Raw genomic sequence first — 25,328 nt, 5'->3', positions numbered from 1 at the left:
TAAATATCAGGGAGATGATATCAATGAGTTCTATATAATTTGTTTCTTGTTTTTCACCCATCAAAGGAAAAGGAACGAAGAAAGAAAGAGAAAAGACTCAATTAGTTAACCTATCAAGTTAAATTCTACAAAAATAGTTCATGTACATAAATTCTATCCAAATTTATTGTGAAAGGACCTAAACTTATGACCAAATTATAGCTATGCTTTTGGTTTGAAACTTTGACCAAGTGTAGCAACAAACAGTTAACACTCCTCTAATTCTACTACATTAGTCACAAGTTTCAGTCTATTTAACATTTTCAGACTTAAAACAGTTTCCAAAAAAAAAAACCTGAATTCTACAGACATTGATGTGCCTATGATAAAATATAGCATGCATTTTTGGTGTTGTGAACATGCTAAATTAGAATCAATATATACAACTTTGGACAGTAACACATCAATGTAGTCCTCTTTACAATTTGAGCATTCATCCAATATCACTCTTCATGCAAAATGGAAGCACTTTCTTCCAATCCAGGCTACTTCTTGTTATGCTTGGATCAATGATCTCATGCTCCGGATTGAAGCTTCATCCGCCGCAAGGAAAGATAAGCCAAGAACCGGTAGCCGAAAACCATGGCTATCAGAGCAGCAACCTCTGTCAAACCACTGTCAATTTTGATCCCATTTACAACTGGAGTTAGGTGTTCATATTGCACCTTTAGCAGCAATTTGTAGGTGTGGTAATTGAAAGACATGTACCGGATCCAAGAAATGAATATGGGAACTCTCTGCCAAAATTTAGTATCAACTGTTAGCTTCTTCAGCTAGTAGATTGCTCAATTTATAATAGAAATTAGAATTTTGAGTCTAAAAAAATTCAAAACTTTGGTTTTCGACTATACCATTAGTCTGTCTTTGTTAATTACTAATGTAGCAGACATAAATCAAATGTTTTGATTTTAACAAAGACAAACTAATGGCAGAGACTAAAACCAAATGTTTTGATTGAAGTAAATCCGTATGATCAACTTGTTAACTTGACACCACAAAAGTGTAAGGCAATAATGAAGGTTTTGCATTCAAAGAGAAAAACAATTATATATATGTTTACCTGCACAAAGAACCCTCCAGCCAGCATGAAAGTCATGACAGTTACTGAAGCCAAAGTTGTTGCCCTTTTCAAATCCATGAGTGTTGCTCCAATAGCAAGTCCAAGTCCCTAAATTCATAAAAAACCATATTTAGAAATGAAGGCTAATATTGGTTTCTATGTTAAGCACATAAACAGAACTACTAAGAAAAGCTTTTAGGGCTAAATTGAAATCACTGTAAAAAATGTTAGTGATAAAAATAAAGTTTTTCCTTTTCTAATGCAGATACATACCTGAGCCGCCACGATGCAGAGGAAAACAGTGAGGATGGTGAGGACAAAGGGAGTAGCACTGAGTCTCAAACCAGCCATGAAGTAAACAACAAGGAGAAATAATACTGGTAATATCAAGTCTAGTGGAAGGTCACTTGTGGTTCTGGCCAAGAAATATGCACTTAGTCTGTACATATCGGCCGCTCGCTCCTTACTCAGCATTGCTCTCTCTTGAGGAAATGTGAATATTGCAGTGAATACAGGGAAGAATCCCCAGAAGACTGCTATAAAGAAGAGCAGTCCAGCCTGAAATTCGATAGCGAAAATGTCAGTTAAAGCTTGAGGAAAAAAACAATATCTAAGTAATACTTGTAGGTTTGTGGATAGACACACATTAGTAACATAGTACTATGATGTCATTTGATAGTAACTTAACACTATGGCAATTGGCATCGTTTGATCTATATAGCCGAATCCATCTAGTTCAACAAGGTTTAGTTATTGCTATAACTTTTTTCAAAGACTAGGAATTTTGTGTAAAAAAATTTACCTGATCTTGCAGATCTTTTATGTTCTTAGTATCTGATTGCCACCAAAGTAATCCCAAGATGATTGCAGTGGACAGAACTTGTGTGATTCTCAACCAACTGAAATAATCATGCTTCCTTTCTTTGATTCCTCTCCAGAACAATATAGAGAATTGCTCATACCAACTTGCTCCCCATTCCCTCTTAGAACTACGAACTTTGGACTTAACTTCTTCATCAAGAGGGGAAGGAGCCATTATCTTTTTCTTCTCTGTTTCCGCGACGCGAGACTCATATGCCTCCACCAAATACTGTCAAATTTTGTGCATAATCTTGTTAAGAAAACTAGAGACTAACTCCAAAAATTCAGACATTTGTTCAATGATTTCAATGTATTTGTGCAAACATGCAAAATTGTCACCAAGAAAAAAGTTAGTACCTCATGTACAACTGCTGGAGATGGCTTGCCACTATGTCTTTCAGATTCTACAGTTCCCATTTGAACTCTGTCCTCCAACTCTGATGGAAGAGAAACATCATTTATGTTTCCATTGGCAAGGTCTAGCAAGAACTCGGCCGGATTCATCGAAATAAGAGGCGAACACCCTATAGATTGGAAGTAATTCATTGCTTCAGATGCTTTTCCAAAGTAAAGCAAGCTCCCTTTTCCAAGAAGGATCAACTTGTCAAACTTGTGAAAGAGTCTACTTGATGGTTGGTGAATTGTTGTCACTACTGTTTTACCAGCCTGCCATATCAATCAAACATGTTTATGATCAAAGGCTAAGTGATGTAAAATGAATCTAACTGTTTTGTTGATCAATATTGAAGGAAGAATGAGAAAAGCAAGTACCTCTGCTATGTCTTGAAGCATCTGAACTATTCTCAATGCTGTTGTTGAATCCAAACCAGAAGTTGGTTCATCAAGAAAAAGAAGAGAAGGATTGATTATGATCTCATTTCCAATACAAACTCTCTTCCTCTCTCCACCTGATACTCCACGAACAAAGGAACCTCCAATCATTGTGTCTTGACACCTGTTTTAAATTCATTCATAAATGTAATATGAAAATTTTGCTTCTATAATCATATAATGCTACCTCTGAATACTACTAATAATTTGAAGGGTAAATTATAGTAATTACCCCATTGGTTAATTGATGGTACACACATTTTACAACATAAAGAGAAGTGTTTTACACTCGCATTCAATTATATAACATCATATCAATAAAAATAACTATATTTTATGTTGACTAGTAGATGATCATCTAAAAAAACGGATATGATTAGACGATCGTGTAAAACTCATAAAAATATCATAATAATTTGAGTTTAATTTTGATACACTGACATTGTAACAATGCGATCACATCTATTCTTTTGGATTACCATTCATGTGATCAATGAAAGGTAGTTATTTTTACTGATGTAGCGCTACGTAATTGAATGCACGTGTAAAATTACTTTACACTGACAATACGTCAAAATTAAATTCTAATAATTTACCCTACTTTAAATGTTTGAATGTTAAGGATTGAAGCATTTACCTCTCCAAACCAAGCTCATAGATAACATCAAGAGCTCTCTTTTCCTTTTGCTCCTTTGTGTATGTCTTTGGAAGTCTAAGCCTGGCTGCATATGTCAATGTTTCTTTGACAGTTAAGTGAGGAAACAGAACATCATCTTGTGTCACAAATCCTATCCTGCTCTTCAAGAACTTGGAATATGATTGATCATTGTAAGTGATGGAACCAGAGATAGTGGAATGGCATATTCTAGCACCTAAGAGATTCAAAAGAGTGGTTTTTCCACTGCCTGAGGGACCCATTAAAGCCAAGACTTCACCTGGATTCACACATCCACTTATCCCATTCAATATATCCTTTTCATGACTTGTTGTCATGCCTTTCATTACTACCTTGTAGCTCACATCTTTGAACTGCACCACACATACAAACATATACATTCACATTATCAAACAAGAGTTAACAATTACATGTAATGTTTTGCTGTATATTTTATACGAGTGACTGATTTGATTGTCATTTGTTTTACACGTAATATGGTGTTGTTTGGTATGATTATTGAACGAGTTTAAAATTGTGTAATAAATGTTAATTTCTTCATAATAATTACTTTATAATAAGTAGAATATGATCATTTTATATATTGCTGTTTTGAAGTTGTGATGCTGAAATTTAACTTACCATAGGTGTATTTTTTTTTAATTGGAGATTAATTTTAAAACTTTGTTTCATTTTATGAAACTATAAAGTTGTGATCCCATATATAATTATATATAAGAACTTTTGTTTTTCTTCCCCACAAAACAATACATCTCATAAATTCATAATTAGTTATTTAATATACATATTCAAATTAAATTAATCAGCTTTAATTTATCTCAACATTGGTTCAAGCTCCTCATATATTATACATCATGTTTATTAGAGAGAGAAACATGTGAAAAATAAAATAAAATAATTAATTAATTTGTTCAAATATCGTTAACCTTTCTAGATTAGTGAATTAATGTTGTACTCACATTGTATTGAACAAATACCATGAATTTTTACATTTTTTATTTTTCGGTTATTGCATTGGGTACCATGCATGTAAATAATACAAAAGTGAGATTTTTCAAAAGGGTAAGGAAAATATTACGAAGAATAAACTCTTACTTTGAAATACAAAATCTCATCATAAAATCTGTGGCTAAGTGGGAAGAAATTAAAGGGTAGTCTTGTACATTGATGCATCACATGAAATGAAATTAAACTTCATATACAAGATTGAAGAACAAATACACAGGACCACATACATCAACAATATCACACTCTATTAAAGATTTTAAAAAGAAAAAATTTCTCAAATGTTAATCAGAAGAATGTTACATTATTTTTCAAACTGTTATCTGTTCTTTATAATTATATAATAGAAACAAGATAAAACTTTTTCAATTAATCTTTTCTCTAAAAGAATCACTCTCTCACCTTTTTTGAGATGATGACATGCATGTATAGATTATATTATATTATATTATATAATTAATTACCTTAAGATAGATCGGAATAGTAGGCTCAGTTCGAAACTTTATTGTCTTAGTTCCAGCTTCAATATCTTCAGCTGCAACACACATAGTTGAACTTTTCTTCATGATATGATCCAAGGTAGAAAATTCTTTTTTTTTTAATAAGAAAAAAAAAGAAAGAAGAAGAAGAAGAAGAAGCTCTTAGTGTAATAATTTGTGTACTATAGAAATAAAAATAATGCATGTTCTTGTGAGTATATGATTCTGAAAATATGTGTGTGGGTATAATAATAATAGGGTTGTCATGCTAGCTAGAAAGCAAAAAAGATGCAATAATATCCACAATGATTTCTGAAGAAATAAACTATGCATGGATGCTTCTTAAATCATTTGACAGCTGCATGGTATGATGAGATAAATGATAGTGTCATATTTATTATTAGTCACTAAAAGTCAAGTGGGTGAAGTGAAGTCATATGGTGGACCATAGTTGTCAGAATTCAGCATTGACCAAGACAAAAGCCATCAATAATTAATTAGTAGTAAGGATATTTAATTAGCTTTTAAGAAAAAAATTATGTGATTTAATTATTTTATAGTGATTAATGAAATAAAAAATAAAAAAAGCATTATTAATCTAAATTTAAATTATGAAATTTTCACTCAAAATACCTTTCAGTATTATAAATGAGAAATTGTATACTATATAAAAAAATGAAACAAAAATTATAGAAAATTTTTTCAATATATATCAGTATTTTAATAATTTTGACTGTTAATTTTAATTAATATATTATTAATTTTTTATAATTAACAACTGTTAAAATTATTGAAAGAAGGAGAGAGGTTGCACAAATATTTTTGTCTAACTACTTTCTTTCAAAAATTGATGACTTAGGGAACAAATTAAAATAAGAACAATTAAGTATATAAGCATCATTCTTTAACTTATTGAATTTAATTTTGATATTCTTCTAGACAGCAGTACAAAATAATAAAATAAAATTGTTGATAAAAGATTCTAGGTTTGAACGAAAACAGTAGTCATGTTAAGATGCTTTGTGTCAGAGTTTGATATATATAAAGGTAAAAAGAGCATTTATAAATAATTGAAGCTAATTAATTAAGAAAAAATTATTTAATCAACTCAAAAAAAAATCTTTTTTCAAATAATTTGTCACATAACTTATATGACGGCATAATATTTTTAGAACATGTTATATGGTCAGTAAATATTATCATTTTTTGTCGGCATATAATTAGCTAGAAATAATTTACTCTATATTTATAGATATTTTATATACAGAAATATATAATTTACACGTATATTTACCAGAATTTTATATATAAATTAATATAATTTGTACCTACATTTTTCAGAATTTATGCATATGAATTAATAAAATTTATATATTAAATATAATTTAATGTTTGTAGTAGTTAAATAATAACAAAAAATATTAAAAATTACTGGTTTTAAGAATTTTTATATTTTTATTTGTTTTATATAATAAATCTGGGTACACATATTTTGTGTAAAATAATTATTAGATTCACACAAAACATGTGAGGAATTGTTTGAGAAAGTTATATTTTTTTTAGTTGCCTAAACAGTAACCTAGTTAATGAATTAATTCCAAATAGAAAAAGTCTAGTGGGAAATTTAATTTGGGGACCAAATTGAAGGAGGCCAAAATGAAAATTGAGCTCTCCAACAAAAAGGGAGGAAGAAAGAGAGGGACAGATCCACTTGTTGTAGAGTTGTAGTTGTAAGTGTATGGCCCCATAATTTTGAGGTAGTTAGAAGCTAAATGTCTTTCAATATCATTCAACCAAGGTGTTCATGCCCCCTTAACAGTAGCAATTCTATTCCAAGTAGAACTGCCACTTGCTTATTTTTAATTTATGGAAAATTAATTAAAGAGATCAGCTCAATCTCGAACAGAGTATTAGAAATATAATCATTTATGTTATCTTTTTTATTAGTTTAAATTTTTTAGAAGAGTAATTTTATGACACAGAAAAATAATTAAATAAGTTATTTTTTTTAAGTTTTAGAATAAAAAGACTCGAATGCTTATAATTTTAAGCACAAAATATGTAAACTAATTTGATATCTATTAAAAAATTAGGTTAAAGAGCAATGCTAGGGGCCATCAATTTTTGTGATTGTTAGTCATCAACTAACCATCAATAATAATTTGATGGTGTGAGATTGGTATGAGATTTCATCCAATGGCTCACCTTCCTCTGCTGGTTACATGCTGGCCAAAATTCAATAAAACTGCTGCCCCCTAGACTTTTCCTTAGGTTAAATTCGACAAAATTATAAACATAGATATCGAATAAATTAATACTTTTTATTAAAAAGGATGATAATTTTGATGTGCGACTTTAGTTTTTTTTTTAATATGTGCCATTATTATATAGTTATATTGATTGTTAAATATTAAAACTCTCGAAAGTTATTAGATGGGTAATGTTTATAATAACACTTACTGTTTGTATCCTATATTGTTAGTGTTTGAAAAAAGTGATGTATAAATATTAGTATCATAATACTAAGAAGAAAAAGACGAAGTATAATTATTATGTGAAGTGAAGCAATATATGAGTGAGTCACTTTGTTGTTTTCTTGCTAAGTGGTAACCCTAGCTATGTGAACGCAACCATGATGTTGACATTTTACACAAGACTTTGAATTGAGTTGTTTATTTAAAGAAGAGTTTATTAATTTTGATTTATATATTGATTAATAGTCTAAAAGTATATATACTGATAATGTAAAATCATTTATATTGTAACACTAATATCTTGTGCTGGCAATTTCTTGCATCCCAATTACATAAATATCTAATATTTGAGTTTTTACTATAAATAAATTGGTAGATCTAATTAAATATATTTGGGAGCAAACTGCAAAGTATAACTCCATATTTCTTTAAAAATTTTTAAAAAATAGATAAAAACAAAGGATTCTTTAAATTATAGAGTAATAATTATCCCAAATCAAAGAATTTTCAGTCGAATAATTTAATCTTTAATAAATTTTAATCACTAAATCAGTTCTAAACTTTTTATTTTAGTAGTTATATCAATTTTTAAATCAAATTTTAGTTAAAAAAATTAAACAATTTTTTTTAATAAACACAAAATAAACCACCTTTAAATTTTTTTTACAATTCTCATATCAGCTTAATAAAATAAAAATATAAAAACTAATTTAGTAATTAAAATTTGTCAAGAATTAAAATGTCCGATTAAAAAAAAATTTAAATTTGATTTGAGATATTACTCTAAATTATATTAAGTCATAGTTAATTAATCTGGATATATATTTATTCAAAAGAAGTTTTAGATTACATTGAATCATTAATTAAGAAGTTACTGAGTCCATAATTTTCATTGTTGGCGGTGGGCACTAGGCATCAAAATTTATGAGAGTCACGGCAACGTACCAAAAGAGGCACTGTATATATGTACTTGAGTGCTGCATTATATGAAAATGAAGGACCATTTAATTTGTATTTTAACCTTCTTGAGTCCCATCTATATATATATATGTGTACTATATATTGTTCCAAAAGCTATTTTCTAACATCCACATGTTTGTCATTTTCATCCTACTAGATCTGGATAAGGTATGTGCTTGTTTTTTTTAGGTTAAACAATATTATTACATAATATATTTTTTAATAATTATGTCTATGCACTAAAAATCAGTTACTAATTAATCATTACGTATAAAAATATATATTTAATATTTTATAAAAAATTATTCTACTATTTTAAATAAGTTTAATTTTCGTTTATTATAGTTTTAATTTTTTTATTATATATATTATTGTATATATAACCTAAATTTTGAAGAGATTAATGTTTATTTTATAAATAAAAAATATATTATGTGTACTTAATATCTTCTAGTCTTACAAGAAAGCTTAATTTACTCTAAAAAACATTATGAAAAAATTAAATATATTTATTTTTCTATGAAATATAGTTTAAATTACAATAAATATTATTTAGTACGTAGTATATAATAACTGAGTCAATGTATCAAATTGTTCTTTTTTACAAAATAAATAATTATTAAATACGACAAATATTTCTCAAATAATATATCTATCAAAATCTGACAGATAAAGAAGATAATAGAGCAAAGACATAATAATCATATGTATGTGTGTGGTTACCATAAAGGCACGACGATTATTGATTTTTTTTTACATCTTTTTGTTCAACATTAAATGATTTTAGAGAAAGTGTGAAAACTTTTAACTCCCAAAGGTTTATGCTTAATGAGGCAAAATCAGTTGTGTGTAATAATTATATTATTGAAAGTGTATTTCTCTTATTTCTATTAAGGAAAAAGAGGTGGGAATTAAAATATCATATATATGGATACCATAAAAGAAAATGAATTGACGATATAGTTATTATTGTTATGACCATATATATATTACTATTCAATACAAGAGAGAGACAAAATAAATAAATACAAAGTCTTGACCCTACCCATACTATGCTATATATAATGTTTTGTATCATTCTCATATTCATTTTTTTATGTCTCAACTTAAAAAGTAGCATTACTTCTTTCCTTTATACCAATAATAAATATATTCGCTAATTCTCAATTTGATGGATAAGTCTACACAATAGAGTAGAAGTTTATTTTTTCCTTTAAAATTAGAAAGGATTTAATTTAATTTTTATATTTTAAAATAAATAAAACCTCACATGTAATTATTTTTATATAAAATTAATAATTCAAAAAAACGTACTTCAAGATCCAAAAAAAATTCAAAATTTTTTGGAAAAAAAGAGATTTTTGGACAATATTAAAAACTTATTCATTAGCACAATCAATTTTTACGAAAAATTCAAAAAAAAAATTGTATAAAAGATACAAACGTTGGAATACTTTAATCTAAATATTAGTTGGATTCTATTCTCTAATAGAATATAGAATTTGATTTAACTGAATTATAATTTAATAATTATTTTTAATTATAAATTTTATACGAAAAAAACTATCAGTAAATTTTTATTTTTAATAGTACATAATTAATTTCTCATGTGAGGGGTTAGATTAAACCTTTATATATTCTAAATATGAAAAACCCTAACTTGTGGCTAACATAACAAAAAGTGAATTCAACAAATAATTAACATGTAATGGAAAGTAATATATATTATTATTAGAAGATGGAAACTTACGAATATCATCATCACTGAAGGGTTTAGAATCAGCAATTTCATCAGGTGGCATAGTGAATCCAGTGAATGAGAATGAGAAACCTAAGCTTGCACTTGAAGCTCTACTAAGTGCAGCACCACTGCTCAAATCATCCAATTCAAACTTCATTTGGCTTATTTGAGCACTCCTTGATTTCCTTATGTGTGTGTTCTTTCCTCCGCCTCGGCCCGGGGAGGCCGCCACCATCATCCGCCTGCTCGACTTCCTTGATAGCGTACCACTGCCGCCACCACCACCACTATCCGGCATTCCGGATGAGTGGTCACTTGATTGCGGCGATTTTAAAGCCGCCGCCATAGATTCTATTAATTGGTCTGATTTTGTTCTTGCTAGGGTTGTTGAATTTGGTTTCTCCATAGCACTCTATAGCAATAATAATAAATTAAATAATAAACCAAAACTAGACCAATTATTATTAATAATTAACAAAATAAATGAGTTAAACACCCAAAACTAATTAATTCTATACTTTATATATATATCAATGGGGAGAATTCATTGATAAAATATTTTATGTATAAATATTAACACATATAATTAAATACATAGAAAATGGGTATTGTTTTTTTTTTCTTTTTTTTCTCCTTTATTTCTTTTTCCATTTTTATTTATGTTCAAAGATGGAAAAGGGTAAGGATGGAATGAAGGAACTAACATTGAGGATTCAATATAGGAAGAAAAACAAAAAGGGTAGAAGGGATATCATTGTGAAATCAATATATTTATAGTAGTTAATAATAATTATGAGAATGTAATCCAAATTAGTTTAGGAGTAGAAGAAGTGGAGAAGAAGAAGAAGAATAGTAGTTATGGATGAAAAATTACGAAAGAGGAAATTAATAAAATTAAATTATTATAAATAAAAACTCAAGTAAAATAAGATATAAGTAAAAACATATAGTATAATTATAATTAGAGTAATATAGTACAAGAAGGAAGATGATTATTGAATTGAATTAAAGATTATAGTTTTTTAGCCAAAAGTGGTATGTTGAGGGAGGAAAAAGCAAAGAAGAAATAGTACCTTTGAGAATGAATGAAGTTAAGAGGGTGTTTTCTTTGTTGAGTGAAGAGAGATGAGAAAGGAAAAGAGATGGGGATAGTAGCTAGAAAGTAGAGTAGACCACACTTCAACTCAACTCAACAACTTGCAATAAATTAAAACGCTATGCCCCATCATCATGTGGTTCAATCACCCTCTTATAAAGGGCAACCAATTAAGAGTCCTATTCCCAAACTACCCTCATGCATTTCTTTGAGAGAACATTTTAGGAGCTCATCATTATATTTAATTTTCCAATAATGTTTATTTGTAGGATTCATTGTTATTGTGGCTAAATTAAAAGTTATATATTACAGTTAGACTACTTTTTTTATTATTATATTTATTTGATTTTTATCAAGTGTCATGGTTTGATTTGTCCTAATTAAATTTCATTTGATCTTATCAAAATTGGAAAAGATGTTGATCTAACTAGAAAATTCCTTCCTATATCTAATATCACTACCCTAACTCATGTAAGAAATATTTCATTCCTATTCAATATGTTTGAAATTACATATCTATTACTAAAGATTTGGAATACCAAATAAAATATGAAAAATTTTTAGAGATCAGCAATTTTTAATATTTTTGTTATTATTTAACTAATATAAATATTAAATTATCATTTTAATAGTTTATATGTATAAATTTTAAAAAATATGGATACAAATTATATTAATTTATAAATGTAAATTGTATTGATTCACGCATATAAAATTTTAATAAATATAAGTAAAAATTATATACTTTTTATGTACAAAATATTTATAAATATGAATATATATAAATTATTGTTAATTAAATACTAACTAAAAATAATAATATTTTTTAGTTATCTAGCATTATTTATAAAATATAACTACACGTGTATTTCGTTTGAATCTCATAATTATCATACGAATCAAATGATTGGAGGATAATATTTTATATCTAATCTCTTTGAACAATGAGTGATAAATTTATTAGCCGTTAATAAAACTATAGTGTGAATCTTTCTCTCAAAATATGTATATATAGTGACTCAAATCACAATGAATCATATACTATTATTTTATTATCAAGTTTTATAATCCAATAATACATGATAATATCTAAAACGGAAAGTATAGATTCCTCAATTACTTCATAAAGTTACAAAAATATTGAACTTAAACATCCATTCTATTTTGTAAAAGATACATAAGCCAACAATATAATTAATAAAAGGAAAAATATATGGAACCAACTAATAATCAGCTAAGAATAGAACAACATAATTAATTATAATTAGTTTTATTAATTTATAATTTAATTTATTTTTTAAATTATTATTGACCACGTTCAAAACATGAGGGAAGATACGCTAGTGTTAGAAGAAAATCACGGAACAGATGCTTTGATCATTCATTAGTTGGTTCCATATAATTAATTATGTTTTATTAGTGCGTAACACATAAAACATAGAAATCATATCCAAAACCATCTAATTTACAAAAAAAAGAAATATCCGTGTGCCTATCAATAGCAACATCCGGTTAAAGTCATCGGTGCCTCTGGTTTATCAGTTGACTGATTTTTGGCTTATATAAAGTTGGTTCTCTAGCATTGTTGTTAATAAAAACTCGTCAAGAAAAATTTTAACGCAATAATCAATCTTTAATTGGTTTAAATTAAATATAAGCCAATCTAGCATCGTGTTTATATATTACTACTAGGACAAAAGTTACATATAGTCGTTATTAGTCAAGGACTCAATGCAAGGCTGACCATTATTATTTAAAACACATTTGATTATTATCTCAAAGTTATAATTCAATTCTGTTCGTTCAATTATGTCAATTGCTATATATATATAATTATTAAAACATTTTGATACAAGTTGATAAGCACAGAACAAACAACCATACATGAATGAAACATCATATATAATATCATGGTCCTTAATTAGCTTCCATGAACGCCAAGTTAAGCTACATTGTCGTACACGTGTCAAACATGTAACGATTTTGTTGTTTTCCTCATTTTTCCTTGCAATTCTATCAAATTTTGGAGGCATGTTAGTTGATGAAGAGGGTGTCTATCAACGAGTAAGCTAAGTTCGACCATGACATGAAGGAGCAATAAGCTTTTTGTATTAATGAATAGTTTTAACCTTATATATGCCTAGTGGCTTCTCATGCCTCTATTTGCCGGCTAATTAAGTAGTCCTTATAAATATGGCAGATTGGTCAACATGATGATGATAGATCAATATGATCTTTTACTAGAAAGTTTGCGAAAATTTATATGTAGTTGTCTTTGATAATTGAGAGTCATTAGATGATAATTTAGTAATTAATTTAGGTTGGTCGAGTAGTTAGCTCACTTATCCACTTAAGTAAGTATTAAGAATTCGAATTTTGTATTGTGCATGCAATAATCTATTAGCCAAAGACAGACTCTTAAAGGGAGCTTCGATCCACGACGAATTAGTTTTTGATCTGTCCGGTTAGGAGATACCATAAGCAAAAAAAATAATAATTTAATTAAATTTATCAAATCATCTAATAATTTTAATCTATCAACTTCACATGAATATAACTGCACGTGAATTTTCACCTCGAAGGTTTCATATTTGAATTCAAAAAGGGGAAAAATTGCTTTAAAATCCTTATTGTTTATTTTGTATAAATGAATTATTCTTGTCTTTTATTTTATCAAATATTATTTACAAAAATTAAAATTTAGTGAAATTGAAAATATAACTATTCAAATGCTTTTTTTATCAATTCAAAAATATAAAAGAAATGATTTCATGATTATATATATCAATTTTTTTAAAACTTAAAAGTTTAACGATAATTTATATCTTTAATACAGGTCACTAAATAATTTGAATACGTTTTTATATTATGGATCCGTTAGCGATAATTCTTTTATATTTTGTAATAAGAAGTTTTAAAGCAATGTGGCCAATAAGTTATAGTTTAAATGATATAAGTTCTTTATACTCATCTAAAAGGTTGCAGGTTCGAGTCTATATATGATTGAATGAAATTCTGTTTGCTGTTTTTATTTGCTGGGTTGGAGAGAGACCTCCATACTTTGAGGCATTGAGGTATATATTGCTTTCAAAACCAAGATTACCAGCACAAGAGGGAAGTTAAGGTTTTGGAATTTTGTATGTGCAATCAAAGATATGATGTGTAAGTTTTTGTTCTAATAAATTAAAGTATGCATAACATGCATGCACAATTTGTGATAAGGCTATTCTTTGTTAATAAGTTGTTTTATTTAATTAATTGACGAATCATTACTTCAATCTGTCAATATTATGTATAATGTATGTTAATTAATTGATACTATTGTGTCCTTCTCATATACCAAATCTTTTTTTTTCTCAACATATAAGTTCAATTCATGCAGAAATATATTTACATCGGATTAGTTGAGTAGTAGATAAATTTATCTCTTGTTTAATACAAACGAATTCAAATTCTAAAAATATGGAAAAAAAAAAAGACTAAGAGGTAAAAAATTGAGAATGTATATATATTTTTTAGGAGAAGAATTTTTTAAGTGTTTTAAGAGTATGTAAGAGTTGTTTTTAATAGTTTAATCTATTCACATGTAGATATTGTCAAAATAAATATCCTCTGACTCTCAAAATTTTATTAATCACTTCTCTCAAAAGATTAAATTAATAAGAGAAAGTACTATAAATTGTTATATCTCTAAACAAATAATAACAAAAGTTTTATATTCACTTATCAAAATGTGTCCACAAAAGAGATGCATATTTTTATATTTTTTGTAAAGTATATATATATTTTGTTCTTTTTATCGATCATTATGGAACTTCATATTTTTTATTTATTATGTTGTGTCACATTAGTAATATGAGTTATTTACTTATTTTTATTATTAAAAATTAAATTTAAAAATTTAAAAATTTATATTCTTAATAACTAACTCTTCTCTAGCTTTCCAACATTGCTGATATATCACATGAATAAAATAAAACAAAGACTCCTACTTACTCTTAAAACACCTAAGAAACTTTTGTTTATTGTTTAAATGTCATTTTTGAAAAAATAAAATGAAGTGAGTTATTGTACTGGATTAGCCAAATTTCTTTGAAGCTTCCTTGATAGTTTTCATTGTTAATTATAACTATAACTTCAGAAATCGTCCTTGCATTATTCTTGTACTCTCTTTTGGAAATCAATATACCAAAAATCATATGTGTACAAGTGATTATTCCACCATTATTTATAAAAAAAAAAATTCTTGATGGTAGGAAAATTTAGAATAAACCTAAGTTTTCTATCTAATTTTGTTATGTTTAAAATAGAATAACCTAAGGGTAGGTTACTACTGTATGTATATGAGTATGTATTAACTTATGCCTTAAATGAGTAAGCAAATACACAAGCTATTGTACAGGGTAAGTATATAAGAAACAAAAATGAAACATCACTTACAAAGATGTGAATTTTTTTTAGCACGTTTTAATGAATGAGTATGGATAAATTTTACTATTATTTCTATTATCAATAAAAAAACTGTGAGATCCAAAATATTAAAATAAATAAAACTAACAAATAGGTGCTCTGACTTATACAAAACTTTATATAGGAAGAGTATAATAATTTTGATACATTGGTAGTATAAAGTGTTTTATATCGTCGTGCAATCACATCCGTTTTTTAGATGATTTGTCATTCACTTGATCAATGTAAAAGAATTATTTTTACTGATATAATGTTACGTAATTGAATGAATTACTGATAGTATTAAACATTTTATGCAGTCGTAAAATTATAAAATATAAAATATAATTATTTTTATTGATGTTGTTAATATAATTATTTTATGTTGTTAATATAAAATATAATTATTTTTATTGATGTGATATTATGTAATTAGATACACGTGTAAAATTACGTTACACTAGTTATATATCAAAATTAAATTCATATATAAAATGTGGATTAAACATTATTTTTCCTTGGCAAATGCATACCATGTGGTATGGATTTGTAATTTGAGTAAAGTGAATAGGATTAAAGTGAACTTTCCTCAAGGTGGTTTGTGGCGAAATACATACATATATGGTCAAATAATAATGCAATGAAGATTATGTAATATACATAGTTGTGGACAAAAACAAATGTGGCCCCCCATATAAGACCTTGTTTGGTTTTGTGGTTACAAACGATTAGGAGCTATCTATGATTAGCATATGGTGGTGGACGGTTGGTATGGCACTTCAAAAAACATTCACCCACAACTTGCCATGTGTCACCTTCCTACAAGATTACTCATACTTAATCCCACAATTATGATCAATTCTATTTGATATATATCCTATGAATATTTTCGCATATTTTATTATTCATGACAAAACCAATCATATTTAAATATACTCAAATTTATTCTCTTAATTATTAGTGTTCTTTTTCAACTATATATATATAGTATGTCACTGTTGACATAACATTCTTGAAGGTGCTTATTATAAATTAAACTATAGATGATCAAATTCTATACCCTAGCTAGTTCCAATCACTACACAAGTAGCGATAGATAACGACGGTTTTAAAATTGGATTGTAGTAATGTTTACGGTCATTTTTTACTGCTGTAAAATAAAAAAATAAAGATTAGACAGTCAATTCAATATTGGATATTGCAAAACAGTTAATGAAAATTTTAACAAATTGTGAATAAAATGACCGCAGAATAGAAATTTACTGTAAATCTATTATTAGAAATTTTAAATTTATTTTGCGGTAATTTAAAATCGCTGCATTATTATTTTAATTTAAAATTATTTATTTTGTAGTGATAATTTTTTACTACTACAAAATTTTAACAGAGTGTAAACATTTAGCGTTTGTATTGCGACAACTTGTAACTATCACTCGTTTTATTAGGTTTAAATTCGATTTTAGTTTTTAAGGTATAAGTCAAAAAAAAATTTGTTTCTAATTTTTTTTGCATACAAAATTATCTCTAGAGTTTAAAATCAAATTTTAAAATTGTTTTTTTATATAAATTTTAAAATTTTGGATCAAATTACAAATAACAAAAAAAATTATAAAATAAAAAAAATAAAAAAAATAAGTTTCTGCTCTTGCAAATGGGAGAAAAGAAGAATAAGAAGTTGTTCACGATTCACCTCTATCTCCACTTTCGCTGTTACCTCCATACGATTTTGTTTCCTAAGATAAGGACAATTCTAAAACTAAATTAAACCTTAGGGATGATTTTATATGAAAAAAAAGGTTGAAAACGAAAAAAATTTCAACCTATACCCTAGATACCAAAATCGTAGTTAACATTTTCATTATCTTCTTTTGCAATGGTTTTAAAAACCGCCACAAACATTTTTTTATTTTTTTATTAGATTTTTTTTAATTCAGTAGATTTTTTTTCGTAATTAACACTTTTTTTAGTTTGTATTATCTATATCTTAGTAAAAATTATCAAAATTTAAAGGTTCTCTAACTACTTTTACCAAACTAATTTGGTTCCTATCATCTACCATAACTAAAAATTGATTTAATATTAATTTTTTACTGTGAAAAGGTTAGTTTGAGACCTTATTTTCAAGAAACAAATGCCACATGAAATTAGATAATAGTGCTAAGTTTCCAATCCAATTGTTATAGTAATACTCCTAGACTATAATTTTCTTTTTGGATATGAGCAATATTCCTTTCTTAAAACGAAAATTGTTAAATTATTGAACTCTAGTAGAGGATAGAAAACAAGTACAATAATGATGATTCAGATATATTCTTTTTAGATATGTTGAATGTCTAATCATATAATGTTTGATGTAGTGTTATATATTTTGATATCATCCATTAATGGCAAACAAGCCAACGAACCCTTGAAATCAATATTGCATTATATATATTATCATGAAGATAAGGTATAGCAATTTCATTAGTGTGGCCTAACTAAAATTACTAATTAATTAGTAAATTTAATTTGCCTTTAAAATATTAATATAATGTCGTAGTGCTGCCTAGTATGTGGGCAAATAATATTAATTCATTTCAATGCAGTCCCATAAATTCTCATTATTTTATTTTTAATCAAAAGTTATTCTCCAAAGTGTGCAGCAGCTTGCATATACTATAATATACATTATTATTAATTAGTTTTCGCATTATAGTACTTTATTTTTTTATTGGAAACTAGCAACTTTTACATATAATTATATAATTAATAACAACAAACGCATAAATTAACTATAAGAAGCTAAGGTTATATATATATATATATATATATATATATATATATATGACATAATCTCAAGGTACCATATTCAAGTTTTGGATATCCATCCAGCTAGCTAAAATCCAGAAGAGAAAATTTTGGCTGTCCTAATTAATAGTTTTGTTTTATTCAAGTGATGGTGAAATTACCTTTAATAGAGATGTATAAAAAAACTAATAAACTATACATTGAAAATGTTTATAGATATAATTAATTATTTATATATCTCTTTTTATTACCAACTGAAATTTTTTCAATAATTTCGTAACATAGTATTAGTAATCTTCTATGATCAAAATATCTAGAGTTTAATATTTGTTAATTTTTAGAAGAAAAAAAGTTCAACAGAAGATAAATAAAAAAATTAAAAACTTATAGTTTTAAAAAAAATTCTTACCTGAGAAGATGCATTAAAAATAAATTATTAATGTATTTTTTATTTACTTAATTTTTTGGAATAGTAAAAATAATATAATAATATAAGAGATTTAAGTGATAATAATATACATCATTAATAGAAGAATACTTTTTTCAGAAATTATGAAAAAAATTAAAATACATTAAAAAAACCTAAACATTTTTCCTCTTTAATTTTAGAGAAAATACAAGTTGTCACGCTGATGGTCACTATCATTAGTAATTCTAAATTCTAATTATGATAAATTTGTAAGTCAAAATTAGAAACAATAACCTAACTATTTGAATAGGAGAAAACATAGTTAGTGATAATGATCCAAGGTTTTGAAGGGTTGGAATAGAGACAAAAAAGTAGTGAAGGAGGGCGGTGCCCTAAGTGGCAGGGAAAGTCACGTGAGAAGGACGTGATAGAGACTCTAAACAAAAAAGTGCCTTCGTGACTTACTATGGACTTATTAGCCTCCACTCAATCAAATATTATATTATTCAATTCAAAAACCATATTATTGTTTTTTGTTTTTCTCAAAGTTTAGATAACTTCATCAGTGTCATCAATCAGTCAACACATACAAGCTAAGGGCATATTTTAGATTTATTTATATTAAGAAACAGCTAATCTGGATTGTAAATTAGAGTAATTTGCGTGGGAGAAGAATGATTAACTTTTATTAGAGCTTGTTTTGGTGTTATTGGAAAAGATGTTTTTAATTTAAAAAATATATTTTAGTGTATTTTAAAAGTTATCATTTATATTTTTTTAAAAGATATTTTTTTTTTACATTATAAATATTTTTATATTATTATACAAAACATAATTGTTAGATAAAAAAATATTTTTATATGAAATATCTAAATAAAAATTATGTTTACTTCTAAAAAAAATTTAAAAAATCACTTTAAAAAATATTTTTTCATGAAAATTCACCTAAATAAATTTTTAATCAACAATGATTAAGTGATTCGAGTTAGTAAGATATAAAGATTAAAATTAAATAATAGGAAAAGTCTAGGGACCAGTAATTTTTATGTTTTTTGACCAGCACTTAATTATTAAAATAAAAGTGAGTGATCTCTCATCATTAGATGTAATCTCACATCATTAAAAACACTATTAATGACTAATTGATAGTTATAAAACACCAAAATTACTGACCCCTAATATTTTTCATAACATATTTTAAATATATATTATATTTGTTGTTTATAGTATTTGGATAAGAAATTTTTTTAAAAAGATTTATAATCTCTCAAGATTTAATGCCAATTTAACCCATATATGAATAAGAATGTCTTTTACATGGACCAACAAACCTTAAAAAAAAATATTATTGGGCCGATTTATCATCGTACTAGAATCTAGATCAAACAGTAACAAATTATTATTTATAAGAAGCAATTTAGATTAACGAGTAATGAATTTATCTATCTGTCTAAATAAATACTGGAATTTAAATTCTAGGGAAAAAGACAGATAGGTCCTGACTTTTCAAACTTTTGACAAATACATTCTTAACAAAATTTAAATATAAAAAAGTCTCTGACTTTAACAAACGGAGGACAATTTAGTCCTTCCGTCTATTTGTCTCTTATACACCTAACGGAACTGACTGACGTGGCTGAAACGGTGTACAGTTGTCCATTACGGTGCCACGTTGGAAGGGGAAAAAAGTTCGAAGGACAAATAAGTCCTTGACGTCATTTTACAAATAAAGTTCGAAGGACAAATAGGTCCTTGAGAATTTTTTTTTTCATTATACTTCTATTATGCTTCTATTATGAGAATTTAGTTTATAAAATTAGGCTAATTTTTTTTTTGTATGGAAAAAATATTGGTGTTTTTGTTGAAAATAGGAGAATGTGGTGTAATTATAGATGAGTGAATTTTTTTTGTGGGAAGTCAACACGTGGGGGCGTGGTGCAACACGTGGGAGGCGTGGTGCAACACGTGGCATCATTCTAGCCAACACGTGGGGGGCGTGTTGAACACGTGGCAGCATCTTAGCCAACACGTGGGGCGTGTTGAATAATTTTCACAATACTGTAATACACTTCAAATGTCAATATTCAACCAAAACACCAATTTTCTTTCCATATTAAAAATAATTTCTGATAAAATTATGCTTATATTTTGAAATCTAGTTAACTTGTTTTATTCTACAATTTAAATTATTTGTATTAAAATTGTAGAAATTGGACTTGTTATGTTTCTACTCGTTTTCTTAAATTGCATTAGTTTAGTTTTAGTACATTTGTGTATTATATTAGAATTTGTTAAATTGCATTAGTTCAGTTTTCATCATACCAGTGGCATTAGTTAGCATCAATTCATTTATGCATCAAGTTAGCATTAGTTCATTTGTGCATCATTCATGTATTAAGTTAGCATTAGTGCATTTGTGTATTATATTAGAACTAGTATTTTTATGCATAATAGCATTACGAGAATATTTTTTTTTAAATTATAGTTCACTTTGTTCTAACAGTATAAATTATGCATGACACAAAAGATTTATAAAATAAAACTACTTTTACAAAAAAGTCGTAAGTTGACAATAGTTTCTGATTAAGAAGACCAAGATATCTGCAGATAAAAAATTAAATAATAGGATTTTTAGTTATTATTTTTATATGAAAAAGTCTAATTTTTTATTAGTAATTAATTTTAACATTCGTTATCTAAAATTTAAAATAATTTAATGTGTATAATTTTACATTTAAAATATTTTAATTGTAAAAAAATATCGAATGACATATTTTGATTTGTCAAATTACTAATATAAAATATAATTATATATAGAGTAAAAATAGTAGAGAGAAATATAAAAATGGAGAGATGTAGATGAGAGAATTTAGGAAATGAGTTTATTAATTTTGAAAAAAAAATCTCAAGGACCTATTTGTCCTTCGAACTTTATTTGTAAAATGACGTCAAGGACTTATTTGTCCTTCAAACTTTTTTCCCCTTCTAACGTGGCACCGTAACGGACACCTGAACACCGTTTCAGCCACGTCAGCCAGTTTCGTTAGGTGTATGAGAGGCAAATAGACAGAAGGACTAAATTGTCCTCTGTTTGTTAAAGTCAGAAACTTTTTTGTATTTAAATTTTGTCAGAGATATATTTATCAAAAATTTGAAAAGTTAGGACCTATTTGTCTTTTTCTCTAAATTCTATTTTATATGCGTGTAATCATAATATTGGTATCTCTCAAATTATATGCTGATTGAGGCATCATTATTTTTTTGCCACGTCTGCCGCCAAAAATCCAGTGTGATAAACGTTACATAGTTCCACAAATGTCATGACACGTTACTATATATTTTGGTGCTTTCTTCAATTTGCTTCCAAGTGGATCCGAACTAAACCTTTGATTAATTATTAATATCATGTTTTTCTCGATCTTTCCTCTTGTTACCTAAACCCCTTAATTATTTATATAATTTATCTACTTAGACAATTGGATTTTGCTTTCAAATGCATGGAAAAAGTTTATATTCCCTAATTGGAGAATCAACGCATTTAATTTGACAAGTGTGCATGCATATGTTTTGGGAATTTTTGTGTAACTTAAATGGTTCTTGCCCTCATCTTTTAAATGAGAAATGAGAAATGCATAATCACATACAATAATTAAAGCATGAGCGAAGGACAGTGATAGTTTCATTCTTTTTTTTTTACTTGCCTTATAAGCGTTTTACTCCGAATGGCAAACTGTTACGAGACCAATACTTGGGAAAAAAAAAAAAAGTCATACTCAAGAGTTAACACTTAAAAAAAAAACTTTATAAGAATTTGAATTTTTCTATTAGATATAGGAGTTACAAATATAAGAATTTGAATTTTTCTATTATATATATGAGTTACTTTTGTGGTGATGATTTTTTTAAAATCTTGTTATTCATTATATTAGTGTTTTTGTTGAGAATTGGCCAATTGAAAAAGACTACATGTAGAAAAATTTTATTAGTAGAAAATTCTGATCGATAAAAGACCGAATAAAATGTCATTAGATCGAATAAAATGCTGTAAAATAGAGCCGATAGGATCCTATCTTTTAAAAAGAGATACTATTATAAATCTCACAGAACCAATATTAAAAATGACTTTTAATAGAGAAGAATCAATATAAAAAAAAATCTTTTAAAACCTTAGGTTTTTCTATCATACATACTAACTAACTTTTGTGGTGACAATTTTTTCAGTCTCATAATTCATACATAAACCATCCTAATTAATTTAACTTGTGAATAATATATATATAATTTATCCTCACATTTTTCTTTTAAGCTCTTAGCTAATCCAAGTGGATTAAGGATAAATAAAAGAGCAAATTAAATGAGTAAATATAATCATGAGCATATTATATTCAATAATCAAACTAATATTTATTTTGAGAAATATTTATAGGATTCCGCTAGGGAGACAATGGACTATTTGTACAATGTGTACAATGGCTATTAAGTTATGAAATGAACATTCCCTATACTATTTATAATAACCATCCGAGTACAAGGGATAATAAACATCTTCTCGAAAAATTAACATTAATAATTATATATCTAATACTTCATAAACCTCCATTGTACACATTGTATAAATATTTCATTAACTCCTCATACTTTCCCATATTTATATCATTGTTATCACTCTAATGCCGAAATTATGTAATAATTGCAAAGAGGCAAAAACTAATTTTGGTTAATCTATAGTTTGGGGCTAAAGATACGTATAAGTATGGAAGACATTGACTTGACAGAAGCATAAAAGTAACAATAAAACACTTACTCGCTTTCATATGATAGTGATATATAATCATGAGAAGTCATCAAAGCCTAATTAAGGTTAGGGAATCGATTTCATATACGTATATAACAATCAATATTTAAAAAAAAATAACAAAAAATTCGTTTGTCAAAATAGTACTATATTTTTAGGGTTTTTTAAATTCCTTTTTATTTGAAATTAAATTGCCTTAAGAGATAGATGCTCATTAGGTGCAGATGCCGTTGGGGGCATTGATATCTTTTTAATTTTCTTGAAACTTTCTTAGAACTTTCTTTATTTCTCTTTCAAAGAAAAGGTTTCGAGAATGAGACATTAGGCATAAAATGATTTAAGTAAAATATAGATGGTAGAAAAGGCATGCAAGATGAGAAAAAGAGGGTGTTTGGTTAGTTGAATATCATGTGCTTTAGGCTTTTAGCTATAGGGCATCCTAGAGATTCCTAGGTTAGTTATTGCATTATTACACTTTTGGGTGTTTCGTTTACTTTCATGTTTCTTCTTTCAACCATGCACTTACATCCAAGTAGATCGTGTTTCCTTAAATAGAAACACTGCATTGGGTTTTTGCTCAAAAACATAGTAGGGATTGGTAATTGTTGAGTCACTAAAAAGTTGTCGTAATAGGTGCTACATGTGATTTTAAATATAGGTAATCTTAATTCTTAAAGGAGATAATAATTAAAATTATTTTCTTAAATTTAATATCTAAATTTTATAATTATTTTGACGATAATTAATCAATATTAAATACAATAATTTTAGATTATTTAAATTTATTTTTTTAAAAATATTATTTAAATATATAATTAGTCATGGTATTTTAAGAATAATATTAGGTACGTAGACAATAATATAAAGTTATTTTATTTAACATAAAATCTATAATTTATATATATATTTATAATTATATATTTATTATATCTAAAATTACTCACTTATTTTAACAATAATTAACGAATATAAAATAAAAAAATTTGAAGACTTTACGCTCATTTTTATTGTCTTCTAAATATTTGTGGTATACTTTAAAGTTTAAATGGCCAATTAACGTGGATACCGTGTTATAGGTGTAACTCATCTTAATATTAGCTGGTAAATTATAACGGGATTATCTACTTAGTTGAACTAATTAATTACTTAAATATTACTTTTCGAAACATATTATTAATATGTTGTTATTTTCTAATAATAAAACAATTTATTTTGTGGGGCGTTTTGAATCCCAACATTAGTTTTGATAGAAGATAATCCAAACTATACAATTTTGATTCAATGAGTTGGATACTTTTTAGCTTTAAAAACCCTAAAAAAACATAAAGAAGATTCTCTATGCAAATTTTTTTAATATTATATAAAAATAATTGTATATTAATATTATTACTGAAAATAATGATATTTAAAAGAGTGACAATTCCGTTAATAAACCTTTAACATTTTCTTAATTAATATTAGGTGTCAAGCCATTTTTAATTTATCATGTTTATACTATTTTTCTGAAAAAAAAAGGGATAAATACCATGCTTACATATATATATATAGGAGAAATAAGTATCAGTCTCTTTGAAATGTTTCTTTAATTAGTTATCTCTCATAGCATCATGTATGTGATTCTTGAGTAGATGGTACGGTTAATCTATGATCTGAGTTCATGATATTG

The 25,328-nt window shown here is 26.6% G+C and overlaps 1 protein-coding gene across 2 annotated transcripts; it reads right to left on the bottom strand.

The window, feature by feature from the left end:
* Positions 1-83: 83 nt before the first annotated feature.
* Positions 84-11,499, bottom strand: LOC112757210 (ABC transporter G family member 22). Of its 2 annotated transcripts, none has more exons than XM_025805819.2 (10): positions 11,200-11,499; positions 10,136-10,538; positions 4,937-5,007; positions 3,429-3,820; positions 2,732-2,915; positions 2,318-2,626; positions 1,902-2,189; positions 1,373-1,657; positions 1,100-1,207; positions 84-776 (listed from the first exon to the last, which is right to left on the bottom strand). In XM_025805819.2, exons 2-10 carry the CDS (start codon positions 10,530-10,532, stop codon positions 555-557), a joined length of 2,256 nt encoding a protein of 751 aa, XP_025661604.1. In that variant the 5' UTR covers positions 10,533-10,538; positions 11,200-11,499; the 3' UTR covers positions 84-554. The 2 variants fall into 2 exon arrangements, with proteins under 2 accessions (XP_025661604.1, XP_072078085.1); XM_072221984.1 differs by having other exon boundaries at positions 4,937-5,061; positions 11,200-11,355.
* Between the last annotated feature and the right edge of the window lie 13,829 nt (positions 11,500-25,328).

This window comes from Arachis hypogaea, chromosome 2 (genome assembly GCF_003086295.3).
Source record: "Arachis hypogaea cultivar Tifrunner chromosome 2, arahy.Tifrunner.gnm2.J5K5, whole genome shotgun sequence".
Lineage (NCBI taxonomy): Eukaryota > Viridiplantae > Streptophyta > Magnoliopsida > Fabales > Fabaceae > Arachis > Arachis hypogaea.
This window is presented reverse-complemented; position numbering and strand designations above follow the sequence as displayed.

Excerpts from the sequence above, each read along its gene's own strand:
- LOC112757210 (XM_072221984.1), bottom strand. The coding sequence starts at position 10,532 with ATGGAGAAACCAAATTCAACAACCCTAGCAAGAACAAAATCAGACCAA. Across the intron at positions 3,821-4,936 it reads CTATTCCGATCTATCTTAAG|TTCAAAGATGTGAGCTACAA; the intron begins GTAATTAATTAT and ends TGTGTGGTGCAG. Across the intron at positions 2,916-3,428 it reads TATGAGCTTGGTTTGGAGAG|GTGTCAAGACACAATGATTG; the intron begins GTAAATGCTTCA and ends AATTTAAAACAG.